General features: G+C 44.9%; 2 protein-coding genes across 2 annotated transcripts; both read left to right on the top strand.

Annotated features, from left to right (window-relative positions):
• The first annotated feature begins 285 nt into the window (after window positions 1-285).
• pim2 (Pim-2 proto-oncogene, serine/threonine kinase) lies at window positions 286-4,427 on the top strand. The gene is given in 8 exon segments (XM_083675558.1): window positions 286-574; window positions 919-1,019; window positions 1,145-1,195; window positions 1,763-1,813; window positions 1,815-1,990; window positions 2,223-2,392; window positions 2,625-2,801; window positions 2,953-4,427. Coding segments are annotated over 8 exon segments (927 nt in total). The 5' UTR covers window positions 286-516; the 3' UTR covers window positions 3,096-4,427.
• A 1,302-nt stretch (window positions 4,428-5,729) lies between these two features.
• Window positions 5,730-15,531, top strand: slc35a2 (solute carrier family 35 member 2). Its single transcript, XM_083675556.1, has 5 exons — window positions 5,730-6,022; window positions 6,912-7,094; window positions 7,559-7,710; window positions 9,150-9,880; window positions 14,432-15,531. Exons 1-5 carry the CDS (start codon window positions 5,950-5,952, stop codon window positions 14,457-14,459), a joined length of 1,167 nt encoding a protein of 388 aa, XP_083531682.1. The 5' UTR covers window positions 5,730-5,949; the 3' UTR covers window positions 14,460-15,531.
• The last annotated feature ends 1,000 nt before the right edge of the window (window positions 15,532-16,531 follow it).

Consider the following 16,531-nt stretch of genomic DNA (forward strand, 5'->3'; position numbering starts at 1 on the left):
CTTTTGTCTTCTGTTCTTCTATTCTCATCAGATGAGGTTCTTACCGGAACGCAGCTCAGCTCGACAGTTCGGAGAAACTCGCTGAGTGGTTAATGAATATTAATGAGGTTCAACCCAGGCTAAACTGTGATTGGTGCGCATTTCAAAATACAAGCGCTGGTTGGATAGAGGCTCCGTGTAGGCGTGTCCGCAGTAGTAACCTTCAAAACAGCAACAAACTTCAGATCCTCAGTCAGTCAGTCAGTCAGATCCTCAGTCAGTCAGTCAGTCAGTCAGATCCTCAGATCCTCAGTCAGTCAGTCAGTCAGTCAGATCCTCAGACCCTCAGACCCTCCGTCCGATCAGAGGATTAACCAGCGGTGCACAAACACACAGAAACTTTCTTTGAGTGGATTAAAACTTCATCTGAACCTCCACAGATTCAACCAAACCGGAATGGACGTTACCTTGAACTAAACAGACAGTGGCATTGCAGTTTTGTCTTTCTTGGATTTTCTTCTGTATTCAGTTGGAAACATGTTGGACAAACGTGTTGTTGACCTGCACCTGGACCAAGATGTTCGAGTAAAAAGCGGTAAGAGTTTGGATCTTCTGTGCTGTGACGGTTCTGGTATAACCTGGTCTGGTGGTTCTGGTATAACCTGGTCTGGTGGTTCTGGTATAACCTGGTCTGGTGGTTCTGGTATAACCTGGTCTGGTGGTTCTGGTAGTGATGGTGGGGTTGATGAGGAGATAACAACAGGTCATGGAAAACTGTTACCACAACAAACACGAACACAGTCCTTCAGTCCCGTCCTATGATTCGTGGCTCCGCATCGACATCAAATACACTCATAGGAGGATACAGAGTATATTTGACAGCAGTTTGTCATCATTCTTGCCGGTACTTTGTTTTGATGATATTCTTTGACGTTCCAGGTAAAGAGCCGTTTGAGAAGCAGTATCAGTTCGGGAAGCTGCTGGGAAGCGGCGGGTTCGGGTCCGTCTTCGCTGGACGACGCGTCTCAGACGGACTGCAGGTGATTCCAGCAAAATGGTTATTTTATGAACGGAGAAAATTTTAATTAGATTTTTTTAGGAGGAAAAAAATAAAGAAAAATTATAACATTTTATATTAACATATTTCCTTCTATTTTCCTTCTAGGTGGCTATAAAACAAGTTTCAAGCGACAGAGTTCAACAATGGGCGAGACTGGTAAGTGTACATTATCAGACTTGTCTGGTATAATTGATTTAATGTGTTTAAGAGCCCTGTGGAATAATGACAGTGTAGTTATCCTCCCAACTGTGAGGCTGTGTTTTGATCGTTACTACGTTGTTATTACACCTGACCGACGTGACGTGGGTGAGGTGAGTGTCTGTGTGCGCCCCCTGCTGGGGGGTGAGAGGACAGAAGGGCCGTTTTGAGGTTTTTTCACTGAGGGGAGTTCCCTCAGTACCGTGACGTAGGCTTGTTGACATTTAGTGGAAATGACGTGGAGGGTTTTTCCTCAAACAGGATTAATATGAAAGGTATCAGTGGTTATTTCCCTTATTCCGCATATGAGGGGAAAAAAACTCTTGTTGTGTTAGATTATATAAAATATGTTGACCCAATATTCTTATGTGCTTATCAGACCTTCATGTAAACAAATAACGTTTTTTAGATTGCTTAGCCTCTCATAATGATGATAATAATAATAATAATAATAATAATAATAATAACAATAATAATAACATACATAATCACTGACCTTTTTCTCGTTGTTTTCTCTTCCAACAGCCAGATGAAGCCAACCTGGTTCCCATGGAGATAGCCCTGCTGCTGCAGCTGGGGGGGGGGGGCGGGGGCGGGGGCAAGGCCCTGTCACCAGGGGGTCATCAGGATGCTGGACTGGTTCGAGGTTCCAGCGCAAGGCTTCCTCATCGTGTTCGAGAGGCCGCAGCCCTGCCAGGACCTCTTTGACTTCATCACAGAGAGAGGGGGCCTGGACGAACCTCTGGCACAGAGGTGGGTCCACGATGCTGGTGTTAATCAGGAGTGATGCTGGTGTTATTCAGGAGTGGTACTGGTGTTAGTCAGGAGCGGTACTGGTGTTAGTTAGGAGTGGTACTGGTGTTAGTCAGGAGTGGTTGACAGTTTAAAAGACCTCCCTTTTGTATTCTGTTCTTCCTGACTCCATTTTGGGGATGCTGTTGAGTTCTCTGTGCTTATTTTTAAATGGTGTTGATCTGATCTCCAGGTTTATGCGTCAGATCGTGGAAGCCCTGAGGTTCTGTCAGAGCCGAGGCATCGTGCATCGGGACATAAAGGATGAGAACATCCTGGTGGACACACGGACGGGAGACGTCAAGATCATTGACTTTGGCTCCGGGGCGTTGTTGAAGGACACAGCCTACACAGAGTTTGAGGGTGAGTCTCAGTTTCATGATTCATAATTCACTTTTATGATTCATTGTCTTAATAGAACCTAACAGTCTGACAGTGAACTGGTGTTAATGAAACGCATCCTTTGATTTGGTTGGATATCAGCTTCATTATCCATTAACTCAATATCTCACTGTCCAATAGGATCTCTCAGCAAAACACATTCAGATGTATTCTAGGTTGTGATGTATTGTGTCCCTCCCCCCCCCCTCCCTAGGCACCAGAGTGTACAGCCCTCCTGAGTGGGTCCTAAACCAGCACTACCACGCCCGACCCCTGACCGTCTGGTCTCTGGGGGTGCTACTCTTCGACATGGTGTGTGGTGACATCCCCTTCGAGAGGGACAGAGACATTGTTCAGGCCACGCCAAGCTTTACCAAACGCATTTCCAAAGGTATGTTTCTACATCACCCACCCTCTCTGCAAGGCTTGCTGTTGGAGGCAATTATTCAGATCAGAAAAACTCACCAAGCAAACAGTGGTTGCCAAATGGGCAAATGGGCATTCATCATGACAAAAAAAAAAAAAACATTTTCTTTTTTCAGAGTGCCAGTCTTTGATTCGTTGGTGCCTGTCCTACAGACCAGAGGATCGGCCAAGCCTCGACCAGATCCTTCTCCATCCCTGGATGGAGACGTCTGAAGAGGCTGGAGACCTGCTCCGGGAGCACAGCCAGTCCAGCCTCTGAAGCGTCTATAGGATGGTCACAGAACCTTCACATGCCTCTCTAGCTCACACTGTGCTCAACATATCAAGTCCATCTGATAGAATCCTGTTGATATATTCTTTAGCAGTATTGCTATTCTATTTTATTGTATATTTTACAGGTATTGATGGATAGTTTCCTTTAAATAAGAGTTGCACTAATTCAGTATACATGGAATCTATCACAATATTATTATGGGCCATAGAAAACACATTTATTGGGATAAAATATTCCAAACATTCCCTCTTTAGAAGTGTTACCAACTGCACATTTTGTAGTTACATAAACATATGAGAGGAAATATTTATGCTTTATCTTTTGTTTTGTTTGGCTATTTATTTCAAATAGTATTGTAATATTTATTTTTCTTTGAGGGTGGACTGTTTGTTGACATCTCTGATACTTAAGGCATGTAGAAGTTTCTGACACCGTCTGTTTTTGTCTTTATGTCTAAAACTGAGAAATGCGTTTATGCGATATTGCGTACTTTCTCACCGACCACCTGGTTTGACAGGTTATTTACGTACCTCGTTTTAAGAGGAATCAAGTACTACAAAACCTGTGTTAAACCTTCATCTGATGGTACTTCTGATACAACAGCCAGCCAGAGCACTCTGCTCCTGCTAACGTATGGACAGTATAACGTATGGACCCCTGGATGATGAGTTCTGACAAACACTTTTTCTGAATCGTGGGAATTAGCCATTTTAGCACTGTTCTCTCTCTGTCTCTCTCTCTTCAGAAGAATGTTTGTTTATATTTTGAAAATTACAACTTTTGGAATGTCTTGGTACAGTTCTGTCTCTGCTGGGTGGAGTTTTGCCAGTACAGCGATGGGTTCTGGAATGTGCTTCCATTTCCTCACTCAGGGTCTCAGTGTTTTCTGTTGAGTTTGAAGGTTGTAGAATATCAGCCTTGTCTGACCTCAGTACTGAAACCACTGACTGAAGTACGAGGTGACAGATGTTCTACTCAACTCATTAAAGCTTGTTTATGTTATTTATATCTTTGCTATCGTGGTACAGTTTGGACCCACACGACCAAATGTGGATATTTAGTTCTCTGGGGTTTTGTTTGTTTAATTTAATTTCTCCTGAAGTTAAAATGGATAGTTGATATTGAGATTTCATGCTCTGCCAAATATCCTAGTTGCTGAGTATTTGAGTATTTGTTGTTGTATTAATTGTTGTTTTTGAAAAGTGGCACATGCAGCTCAAAGTTATTTACATTAAATAAGAGTTCTGTGTGGGATCTATATACATTCAAATGAATGTTCCTAATATGTAAATAAAGACCCATGTTTTTCCAATGTTATTGTGTGTCCTGTTTGATTGTGTCATTTAGTATATATATATATATATATATATATATATATATATATAAAGTGTGGTCAGTTTATATAAGAATATTACAAGTTATTGGTAGGCTTCAATTCAGCACTACGGACAACAGTTGTAAGTTTGGTACCATTCAAACCATTCATACCATCTCCATTAAAAATCTCTTTGGGACAGCTTGTTTCTGGGTAGCGTTAATGAATCAGCTGATCAACTTTACTTTGGCAAAATGAAGAAGATCCCAGTCTATCACTTGTACACTAATCGACTCACAATGTCGCGTTTTTCTATATGTTTAGATAAACTGACTGAGAGACCGTTTAATTTGACATAGAATTAAACATTACCGGCATTGTAGCCCACACGAGATGGCGGTATATTAGTATATTATTATATGAGCAGTAGTCGCGTCATTGCATTGGCGCACTGTTTCTCCACCGGGGCAGTAGCGCCCCCAAGGGGCCGTGTGGAGATTGCAGGGGGGCGCTGAGCCGCTCACAGCCAGGGGGCGGTAGATCTGTCAGACGGGGCTTTTCAGAAATGCCAATGCAATAATTCTACAAGTTTCACGTTTGTTTCCTGAAGTTAATCAAAAGACTGGAGGACTGTTCATGTTTATTTCTGACGGCACAGCAAGACAGAACCACAAACCACCATTAGAGATTCACCCTAACCCTAACCCCTACACAGTCTGGAAACCCTACTCCTGGCGGTGGTATACATACATACATGCATAAGGAGGTATACATACATACATACATACATACATACATACATACATACATACATGCATAAGGAGGTATACATACATACATACATACATACATGCATAAGGAGGTATACATACATACATACATACATGCATAAGGAGGTATACATACATACATACATACATACATACATGCATAAGGAGGTATACATACATACATACATACATACATACATACATACATGCATAAGGAGGTATACATACATACATACATACATACATACATACATTCCGTTTGGACACGCTAATATTCTCTGTCGCCTTGGGCCGTCTGTGAGGAACAGCCCATTTTGGCTGGTACTCCTTTGAGCCCCCAACCCTAAACCGTGTGTGAACCGTGTGTGAACCGTGTGTGAACCGTGTGTGAACCGTGTGTGAACCGTGTGTGAACCGTGTGTGTTCGCGGTCGTAAAGGGTCTTAAAGCGGTTGAGAAGGTGCGCACCGCCGAAACACGTCTCACCCAACAGCCAATAGGATCAGAGCTGCTCCTGACAGGGAACGCGGAAGTGGTAGCCTGCTAGCCTGCTAGCCGCTAGCGCCTCAGAAGCTCCGTGTCTCCTCACCAGGAATGGCTCAGTTGGCGGGGTGGGGCAGCACAATACTGGTTGTTAGTTGAAAGGCGGTTGGGTTTGGTTTGGTTTGGTTTGGTTCGGTTCGGTTTGGTTGACCAGCAGCCAGGAGCGACTCTGCTTGGTTCCGTCGCTAGCCGCTGTGCGCCGGAGTGCCACCATGGCAGAAAGCATCGACGGTAAAGGCGCCGCCGCCGAGGAGGACAAGACCCCCGGCCGGAGACAGCGGGAAGGTAACGCTGCCGGCGGCGCTTACACGGTTGATAACTTGACTGTAGCCAGCTACCCATGTCATAAATTAGCACTATGCTAACTAAAAGTCAACAATGTCAACACACTGTAGGCAGCGAGCTGGCTTTAGTCCGAACAGAGAAACTGGCCTCGGTAGGATGAGGGAACGGTAGGATGAGGGAACGGTAGGATGAGGGAACGGTAGGATGAGGGAACGGTAGGATGGATGGTGGAACGGTAGGATGGATGGTGGAACGGTAGGATGGATGGTGGGAAGGTTGGAGAAGGTGACGGTACATTACAACACATGAAATGTCCATGGTGACACACACTGCTGGTGACGTGGAGGGTGGGAGGGAGTGGTGCCTGCCCTGGAGGGGAGGGCTGGGGGGGGAGGAGGGGACGGTTGAGGGGGGGGGGGGGGGTGCCCTGGAGGTGAGGAGGGGAGGGGAGGAGAGGGCTGGAGGTGAGGAGGGGGGAGGACTGGAGGAGAGGGCTGGAGGAGGGGAGGGGAGGACTGGATGGGAGGGCTGGAGGTGAGGAGGGGAGGGGAGGGCTGGAGGGGAGGGCTGGAGGTGAGGAGGGGAGGGGAGGGGAGGGGAGGGCTGGCCACGTCACCTGTTTGCTTAGTGGCACTCCAGTGTGTACATAGCAACCAGGACATCGCAGGGACAGTAGACCAGGACTTGCATTGAATTTGTTTTGATTATTTGACAATTGTTTGCAATGAATTCTACCATGGACTTATGGAATGTCACCTCCTTGAATTATGATAAGATAGCTGATGTTTTTGATCTTTTGAATATAGAAGTGTATTAAATGTTCAAATGAGTTCTCAGCCGTGTCCTTTAACTGGGACCCATCATGTGACTGTGGGCGTGGTCTCTGCAGTGAACAGGAAGCTGAAGTACATCAGCTTGGCTATCCTGGTGGTCCAGAACGCCTCGCTCATCCTCAGCATCCGATATGTCCGCACGTTGCCTGGCAACCGCTTCTTCACCACCTCTGCGGTCGTCATGGCGGAGGTCCTCAAGGTCTTCACCTGCCTCCTCATCATCATGTTCCAGAAGAGAGGTGAGTCTTACCTGCCGCCTCCTCCTCCCTCCTCCTCCCTCCTCCCCCCTCCTCCTCCTCCTCCTCCTCTTCCTCCTCCTCCTCCTCCCTCCTCCCCCCCTCCTCCTCCTCCCTCCTCATCCCCCTTCTCCCTCCTCCTCTTCTTCCTCCTCTTCCTCCCTCCTCCTCCCTCCTCCTTCCTCAACTCCCTTCTCCCTCCTCCTCCTCCCTCCTCATGTTCCAGAAGAGAGGTGAGTGGTCCATGCAGGGTTGAGCTGACACAATCTTCCAGTGGCTGAATAATGATGCAGACTGAATTAGTTAGAGAGACGATGACTTCAGCTGATTGGTCGGCGTCATTCACCTCTGTCCAACACATCTTTGGCATTTTTAAGTGTACGTTGCTTCTTTTTTATACATTAATGTTTTTTCTCCATAATAATCCTAATCTGGTCAATCTGATCTGCTGTCTTCCTTTCTCATAGGAAACGTGAAGCAGTTCACAGTGTCGCTGTTTGATTCTATTGTCATCCAGTACAAGGACACTCTGAAGCTGGCGGTCCCCTCTCTCATCTACACCCTGCAGAACAACCTCCAGTATGTGGCCATCTCCAATCTGCCAGCAGCCACTTTCCAGGTGAGACACCAGCTAATGTACTAGTGTTATATTACTGGATACACTGTTTATCTAAATGATTCAACAAATGTACACTCACTGAACACTTTATTAGGAACACTATACTACTACTGGGCAAGGCCTCCCTTTGCTCTCAAAATAGCCTCAATTCTTCGTGACATTAATTCCACAAGATGTTGGAAGCATTCCTTTGAGATTCTGGTCCATGATGACATGATTGCATCACGCAATTCCTGCAGATTTTTCAGGTGCACTTTCAAGCTGTGAATCTCCCGTTCTACCACATCTCAAAGGTCTTTGTCAACTCATTGTCATGTTCATGAAACCAGTTTGAGATGTCTTTTGCTTTGTGACATGGTGCATTATCATGCTGGAAGTAGCCATTAGAAGATGGGTCAATTGTGGCCATGAAGGGATGCACATGGTCAGCAACAGTACTCAAATAGGCTGTGGCATTCAAGCGATGATTGATTGATTGACGTACTCTTGGCCGGACTCCCCACCTCCACCATCAGACCTCTGCAGCTCATCCAGAACGCTGCCGCTCGTCTGGTGTTCAATCTCCCCAAATTCTCCCATGTCATTCCCCTCCTCCGCACCCTCCACTGGCTCCCGGGCGGCAAAGGGAACAGCCCCTCCCTACTTACAAGCAATGGTCAGACCCCAACCCCCCCCTGCACGATCACTCCACTCTTCCACCTCGGCTGCCTGCCTGGCACCGCCGCCTCTACGTGGATGCAGCAGCCGCACTACTCGGTCACGGCTTTTCACTGTCCTGGCGCCCCGCTGGTGGAATGAGCCACTACTGTCAGGACTGCAGAGTCACTACCAATCTTCCGCCGTAGATTGAAAACCCATCTCCTCAGGCTACATCTTAACAGTCCCTCCTAAAGACCTCTTCACCCCCACTACCCCCCCTGTACTAACCCTAACCCTAAAGACCTCTTCACCCACACTACTCCCCTGTACAAGTTCTCTCCTGTTAATATAAATAAATAAATAAAGGCTTCTGGCATTGCGACTGCCAATGGCCCCTGGTGTGAGCATTGATTACTTTGTCTTATGATGACTGATGGATAGATGATTCACTTACTTAAACAAATGTATTTGTTGTAAGTCGCTTTGGATAAAGGCGTCTGCTAAATACCATAAATGTAAAATGTAAATGTGGTATTAACGGGCCCAAAGTGTGCCAAGAAAACATTCCCCACACCATTCCACCACCTCCACCATGAGAAGGTGTACAGGTGTTCCTAATAAAGTGTTCGGTGAGTGTATGTACATGGTGTTTGATGCAGTAGTCTTGATGAAACACATTTATGTAAATGATGTTCAATTCAACAAATGTATAAAAATGGCGTTTGATAGAACACATTTAAAAAATGGTATTCGATTTAAAAAAGAACATATGAACAACAAATGTGTTTGTGTTGGTCCAGGTGACGTACCAGCTGAAGATCCTGACCACGGCTCTGTTCTCGGTTCTGATGCTGCGGAGGAGCCTGTCCCGGGTCCAGTGGGTCTCCCTGCTGCTCCTCTTTGCCGGCGTCGCCATCGTTCAAGTGGAGCAGGAAGGGAAGAAGAAGGAGGAGATGGCGGTTGGGGGCGCCGACCAGAACTATGCCAAGGGCCTGGTGGCGGTGGTGGTGTCCTGCCTGTCCTCGGGCTTCGCTGGCGTCTACTTTGAGAAGATCCTGAAAGGCAGCTCTGCGTCTGTGTGGCTGAGGAACGTGCAGCTGGGCATCTTCGGCATCCTGATGGGCCTGCTGGGGCTGTGGTGGAATGACGGGCCAGCCATAGCAGAGAGGGGCTTCCTGTTCGGGTACACGCCCATGGTGTGGGGTGTCATCTTCAACCAGGCGTTCGGGGGCCTGCTGGTGGCAGTGGTCGTGAAGTACGCCGACAACATCCTGAAGGGCTTCGCCACTTCCTTCTCCATCATCGTCTCCACCGTCACCTCCGTCTACCTCTTCGGCTTCCATGTGGACCTCCTCTTCTCGCTGGGCGCCGGCCTGGTCATCGGAGCGGTGTATATGTACAGTCTGCCCAAAGGGGCTGCCCCCTCCCCCATCTCTACCCTCTCCTCCTCCTCCTCCTCCTCTTCCAGCCTCTCTCGGAGCACGGTGCCCCACGGTGGCGGGGACTCGGAGATGGACGCTTTCCTACCCAAGTCAGTTCTGGTGAAATGAGTGAATCTGCAGTACTGTCTCTCCCTGTCTCTTTATCTCCTCCTCTCCTTTAGAATCTCACCATCATCTTTCCTGCTGGACTAAAACTGACTTGCTTCCCCTTCCTTCTTTCGTCTCTCTCTCTTTGCTACGACTATATTTGATTTGGGAACTCTTCATATCAATGGAGGTTTTTATCATGAGCGGTGGCATCTCTGTGTTTTGGGTTGTGTTGCTGTCCCCAGGTTCTTCTTCTCCTCTCAGACTCCCCCAGCAGGTCACTCTGGGGTGGAATGGGCAGCTGGAGACTGTTTAAGCCACTCTTCCTCTTCCTGCAGTAGTGCAGTTTCAATGCTCTTTTAAAGCACAAGAGGTGTAAGTGTCATTGCACTCAACCCAGTTATGTAACGATATACACTCACTGAGCACTTTATTAGGAACACTGTACTAATACTGGGTAGGGCCTCCCTTTGCTCTTTATTAGGAACACTATACAAATACTGGGTAGGGCCTCCCTTTGCTCTTTATTAGGAACACTGTACTAATACTGGGTAGGGCCTCCATTTGCTCTCAAAATAGCCTCAATTCTTCATGGCATTGATTCCACAAGATGTTGGAAACATTCCTTTGAGATTCTGATCCATGATGACATGATTGCATTACGCAATTCCTGCAGATTTTTCAGGTGCACTTTCAAGTTGTGAATCTCCCGTTCTACCACATGCCAAAAGTGTTCTATTGGATTCAGATCTGGTGACTGGGAACGCCACTGAAGAACACTGAACTCATTGTCATGTTCATGAAACCAGTTTGAGACGACTTTTGCTTTGTGACATGGTGCATTATCACGCTGGAAGGAGCCATTAGAAGATGGGTCAATTGTGGCCATGAAGGGATGTACATGGTCAGCAACAATACTCAAATAGGCTGTGGCATTCAAGAGATGATTGATTGGTATTAACGGGCCCAAAGTGTGCCGAGAAAACATTCCCTACACCATTCCACCACCTCTACCCTGAGAAGGTGTCCAGGTGTTCCTCCACCATGAGAAGGTGTACAGGTGTTAGTGCTGGGTGAGTGAGAAGGTGTACATGTGTTCCTCCACCATGAGAAGGTGTACAGGTGTTAGTGCTGGGTGAGTGTTAGTTCAGGTGTTAGTGCTGGGTGAGTGTATAATATGTTGACATCAGGCCTCTCTAGGAATATGTTTGACATCTTATTTTTCAATTCATAACTCTCTTCACTACAGCTCCTCCCCCTCTTCACTACAGCTCCTCCCCCTCTTCACTACAGCTCCTCCCCCTTGCCTTAAACTATTTCTTTTTAAAAGAAAGCCTTACCACATATATCCTGATGACTTTTGAGGGAAGACATTAATGGAGGACTTTATCTGTTGTAATACAGTTGCAATGCAACTTTAGTGTTGTGTTTTTGAACTGAAGCTATCAGGTCTTCAGGAAGCCCTTGTTACTGGGGTTCAACAGGCATGGACAGCTCTTCAGAAAGAGTCTTGGAGTTTATTGTTCACAATTCACGCAAAGTAGTTAGAACTCTGTATATTAGGCTAAAGGTTTCGAGTTGGCATGGCCACTTTCTAAATGTCTGTAAAGCTAGAAACTGAACAGGGGTCACAGCCGCAGTGTTTCTGAATGCATTTGTGTCTGTCTGCTCTCCGCCTAACTAACCTCACCCTGCGGGGCTACGGGACCTGCTGGACTGTAACAGCACGTACATTTAGGGCCAGTTTCCCAGACACAGATGAAGCGTAGTCCTGCACTAAATCACATTTTCAATAGAAAATCTCTATTTAAGATGTGTTTTAGTGTAGGATTGGTCTTTATCTGTGTCCAGGTAGACCAAGCCCTAGGGGGCGGGGCTAGTCTGTGTCCAGGCAGACCAAGCCCTAAGGGGGCGGGGCTAGTCAAGGGTCATACTGTGCCTTTTCTCTTTCATCTGTACTTATCATTTATCAATCAAAGTAACTTGTTACAACGTATATAATATGAAATTATAATTTACTCTTTTTATTGTTTTGCTTCTAATAATTGTGCCGGGTTTGTGGATGTGCTCATGCAGTAGACATGTGGTGCATATTTCTACACCAAAACTGTTCTCTTTGAGATCATCTTTTTTTGAAAAGATATCGACTGAGGTTGAATGAATGTTTTATTGTCCTTTATCAAAGTGGAAGATGTTTGTCTTTTGAGAATCCTCCCAGTGACCAAGAGGAACAAACATACAACACATTGTGAACTGGACAGAAGTTGAACAGCAAAGCCATTAGTTGGGTTTGGGGTTTTTATATATGGAAGTGTATTACAGTATATTATCATTTAACATGAAGGGTTTTATTTTCTTGAAGTCCAGGTGAAATCCTAATGTTAATAGAGGATGTTGAACATACCTGACAACAATTGCCAAGCTGACAAGGACAGAATGTCTTCAGGCAGCTAAGTCGTTTATTTTTAATGAATTGTTGATTTATTTGGATTGTTTCCATTAGCGGTGGTGGGAGGAGTCAGACACAGCTGCTAATAGTCTTTTGACCTGCAGTCTACTGGTATGTTAAAACATGTCTGTCAAATGTGCAATATGACATGAAGTTAAAGTTCTGGGTTAGTGTGTCTGTCAGTGGCAACATGACACATGGATCTGCTGCCAGGCAGGTGATGTTAGACAATTCTAGACAAATGCGATTCACAAGTGTGTCGATTTGTTTATCGCATAAAATTGATTAATAAATATTCAGTGGTAACTGCAGCATGACAGCCAGCCAAGATACTTGTATGTTGTCAAAATAAAACCAGTGGTTGATATTGTGAAGTAGTGCAAGAATACTATTTCTCTCTTACTTGATAGGAAAAGCCAGTGAGGAGTTATTTCCTGACTTTGGATGCTCATGACTGAGACTGACAACAGAAGCATCTAGACCATCTTAACCTTCATCCTCACAGTGTCACTCTGCTCTCAAAAGGAAGGAACATTTGCTCAAATAACTCCAAACAGGAAGCATCGGCTTCAAATTCAGAAACATGGTTGATCTTGACATGAGTAGATAATATACATTATACAACCATTGGATCTGGAAACTATGATTGGCACAATCTTATTGGTTAAAAGGTGCATTCCAGCCATGCTCAAATAACGATGCCAAAGTTCTGTTGATGATGATGATGATGATGATGATAAGGGGTTCTGTCTCACTAAGAGTATTAGCAGCTGGTGGATGATGTGTTGAGTGTGTTGTGTCTGTGATGTTGATTCAGTCACCTGCCCCAACACTGTCTTCTGTTCACATCAGTGTTGCTCTATGGACACTTTTATATCTGTTCCATATGAAATGAAGATATGAAAAATATCGCTGTCATGGTTATTTAGTTTGCACTTACTTTGTACGAATGTATCTGTATTTGTACATACTTGTTTTAGTAAAACTTGTATAAAATGGGATATGGTTTGAATCCCTCTTGGATTTTGTCTTAATTCATATAATTAGTATACTTATAATGTAAACTACAAATATTCTTTTAATCTCAAAACGACATTAACATTCAAAGAACAATGATCAGAACATAATGTTATGTTATTACAATACAATAAGACATGTACTTTAATAATCTGCTGGAACTTTGATAAACACATGACTCAATGTGAGTGATAACCCTAGTGAATCCATTACTACTAGTAGTACTGCCCTGTCTTACCCACTTATGCATGGCTTCAAAGCTGCTTATATTCCTGCATTTTTCAGTTACATAATATATAGTATATATAGTGTCCTGCAGTGGGGTTGGGTCCAATTCCTTTTGTCAATTCCATCAGTTCAGGAAGTGTTTTGAAACTCCAATTCCAAATTCCAAAGGTTTTGATTGACAGTAGAATGTAAAGAGCACTGTTGAGTTGCTGACTGTTGGAACATCCAGGATACCCAGATACTCAGAAGTATTAAAATGTCATTGAAAGTGAATGCTCTTTTTTTCAAATACTGTATTGGAATTCAATTCACTTCCGGAATTGATGGAACTGAAAAAGAACAGTCCCAACCCTGGCCTGTTGGGACTGCTGCATGGTCCACCTTTACAATGAGGGCCGCTCCTTCAACCAGCAGCTGTCAGACCAGTCACACCACATTCTGCATGCTACCTGTACACTGGGCGTGACCATTTGAAGTGAGTTTCAGGGAAAGTCATTCAGTGTAAATGTGTTATTATGTGCTATTAGTTCATGGGTCAGTATAATACACTGTTTTAAACGTATATTTCACAGTTCGATTGACTTTGATCAACAAACTTTGCCTTGTCCTATTTTTTCTGGACAAACGTAATCACTTGTGACTGCAGCCTCCCATTTACATGACCTCCTCTGACAACCTCTGACCTCCTCTGACGACCTCTGACCTCCTCTGACTCCTATGACCTCCTCTGAGCCAATCGACTTCCACAAGGGTGTGGTTTGTTGGGGACAACCGTGGTGCAGTTTCTGACTGGTGCTGTGTGAGTTGTGTGTGATGTTTTGTGTGTTTTATGTGTGTTATGTTTTGTCTTTGTTCATAGGGACTCGGGGAAGGAGAAAGGATGCTAAAAAGTGTTCCCCACCTGAAAGCAGAGCAGCTTCATCGCTGCCAAAAAGAGATCCAAAGGAACGGTTTTACAAGTGCCTTCGACTAATTGAAAATTTCCACCCGGGAATATTTGCCTCCAGGTGGAGAAAGTGTTTAATGAAAATGATCATTATTATCTCTTAATCAAGCGTAGTTTACATCATGTAAGGGTTTGAAGCTGCTGCCTTACTGTTTTACACATAACAGAACTGACTGACATGGTGTTATTTTACATTTTTATATTGTATTGTATTTTTTTTTCTATGTAACTACTCATTCACTCCACACATTTCAATCCCTGTTTTTGGATATTTAAATTATTTGTTGGACATTCATGGTACTGTACGATACAAACCTCACTGTTCAAAAGTTCAACACTAATATCAGCCTTATATGTAAATCTATCAGAATGGATTTTTAATGTGAGTTTTTACAGATTATTGTTTCGTCAGCACACAGCTAGATAAAGCTGATGATGTAAAGATGTTTATTTGGGTTGAATCCAGTGGCTTACTGTACACACCACAGGGAGGTCAGTGTTGAGACCACAGGTAGGTCAGAGTTGAGACCACAGGTAGGTCAGAGTTGAGACCACAGGGAGGTCAGTGTTGAGACCACAGGGAGGTCAGTGTTGAGACCACAGGTAGGTCAGAGTTGAGACCACAGGGAGGTCAGAGTTGAGACCACAGGGAGGTCAGTGTTGAGACCACAGGTAGGTCAGTGTTGGAGACAGGGAGGTCAGAGTTGAGACCACAGGGAGGTCAGAGTTGAGACCACAGGGAGGTCAGTGTAGAGACCACAGGTAGGTCAGAGTTGAGACCACAGGGAGGTCAGAGTTGAGACCACAGGTAGGTCAGTGTTGGAGAAGCCATTGACAACCTGATCATCTGGCGCCCTCTGCTGACAGAAGTGATCATATATTGTCTGCATCACAATGCTGTGTTGATTATATTGTAGCAGTGGAGGCTTGTGGAGGTAGAAATCGGAGGACAGGCTCATTGTAGGAATGGTGTCAAACACACAACCGTTCCTCATTCCATACCATGCATTACAATGAGCCTGTCCTCCGATTTCTACCTCCACCAACCTCCCCTGCTACAATATAATGGTCATCCCCTGGTCATCATGACCATCCTGCTCCCAGTAAACTGTGACTGAAGGGAATATGAAATGTGATGTTTTAAATGCATGTGATAACTAATAGATGTTAATGTGCCTTAATGCAGAAACGCTTCATTGCTTCTCTGGAACGTTGGATGTATGTTTGTCCACGTCTTAACCATCGATGAGATTAAAGACATTTCTAGTTTCATGTGATGCAACATGAGTCATTTGTCAACAATGTTCATATGAGTTCAGTGGTGTTATCAGACACACCTTCACAGACACACCTTCACAGATAACCAATCATGCTTGCTTTAGATGTCAGAAACACCAGTTCAGCATTTGGTTTTAGTTTATATAGTTTAGTTTATTGATAATAACCAAATAATTCATGACAACAACAATACTTCCCCTCCACTCATCATTTCTGCCCTGACAGGAGAACCTCAGCTGGACCAGACCTGATCAAGAGGAGCATCAGAGGAGGGGGGCTAGGCCGTGCTATGAGATTAGGCCTACTAAAGTTTTATCTTTATATGACCAACTACCTAGGTCATTACCAGATAATGCTGTGATGTGCACTTTGAAGTGTTCTGATGCAACTGACTGTAGATAGAGAGGGATAGGACAGACAGGGATAGGACTGTAGGACAGACAGGGATAGGACTGTAGGACAGACAAGGATAGGACAGACAGGGATAGGACTGTAGGACAGACAAGGATAGGACTGTAGGACAGACAGGGATAGGACTGTAGGACAGACAAGGATAGGACTGTAGGACAGACAGGGATAGGACTGTAGGACAGACAGGGATAGGACTGTAGGACAGACAGGGATAGGACAGACAGGAATAGGACTGTAGGACAGAGAGGGATAGGACAGACAGGGATAGGACTGTAGGACAGACAGGGATAGGACTGTAGGACAGACAAGGATAGGACTGTAGGA

Source organism: Argentina silus, assembly GCF_951799395.1.
Source record: "Argentina silus genome assembly, chromosome: 8".
In the NCBI taxonomy this organism is placed as follows: domain Eukaryota; kingdom Metazoa; phylum Chordata; class Actinopteri; order Argentiniformes; family Argentinidae; genus Argentina; species Argentina silus.

What these genes read in the sequence shown, in the direction of transcription:
- slc35a2 (XM_083675556.1), top strand. Translation starts at nt 5,950, where the DNA reads ATGGCAGAAAGCATCGACGGTAAAGGCGCCGCCGCCGAGGAGGACAAG. An exon ending in CGGCCGGAGACAGCGGGAAG is followed by an intron (nt 6,023 to 6,911) that starts GTAACGCTGCCG and finishes TGGTCTCTGCAG; the next exon opens with TGAACAGGAAGCTGAAGTAC. An exon ending in ATGGACGCTTTCCTACCCAA is followed by an intron (nt 9,881 to 14,431) that starts GTCAGTTCTGGT and finishes CTTTGTTCATAG; the next exon opens with GGACTCGGGGAAGGAGAAAG.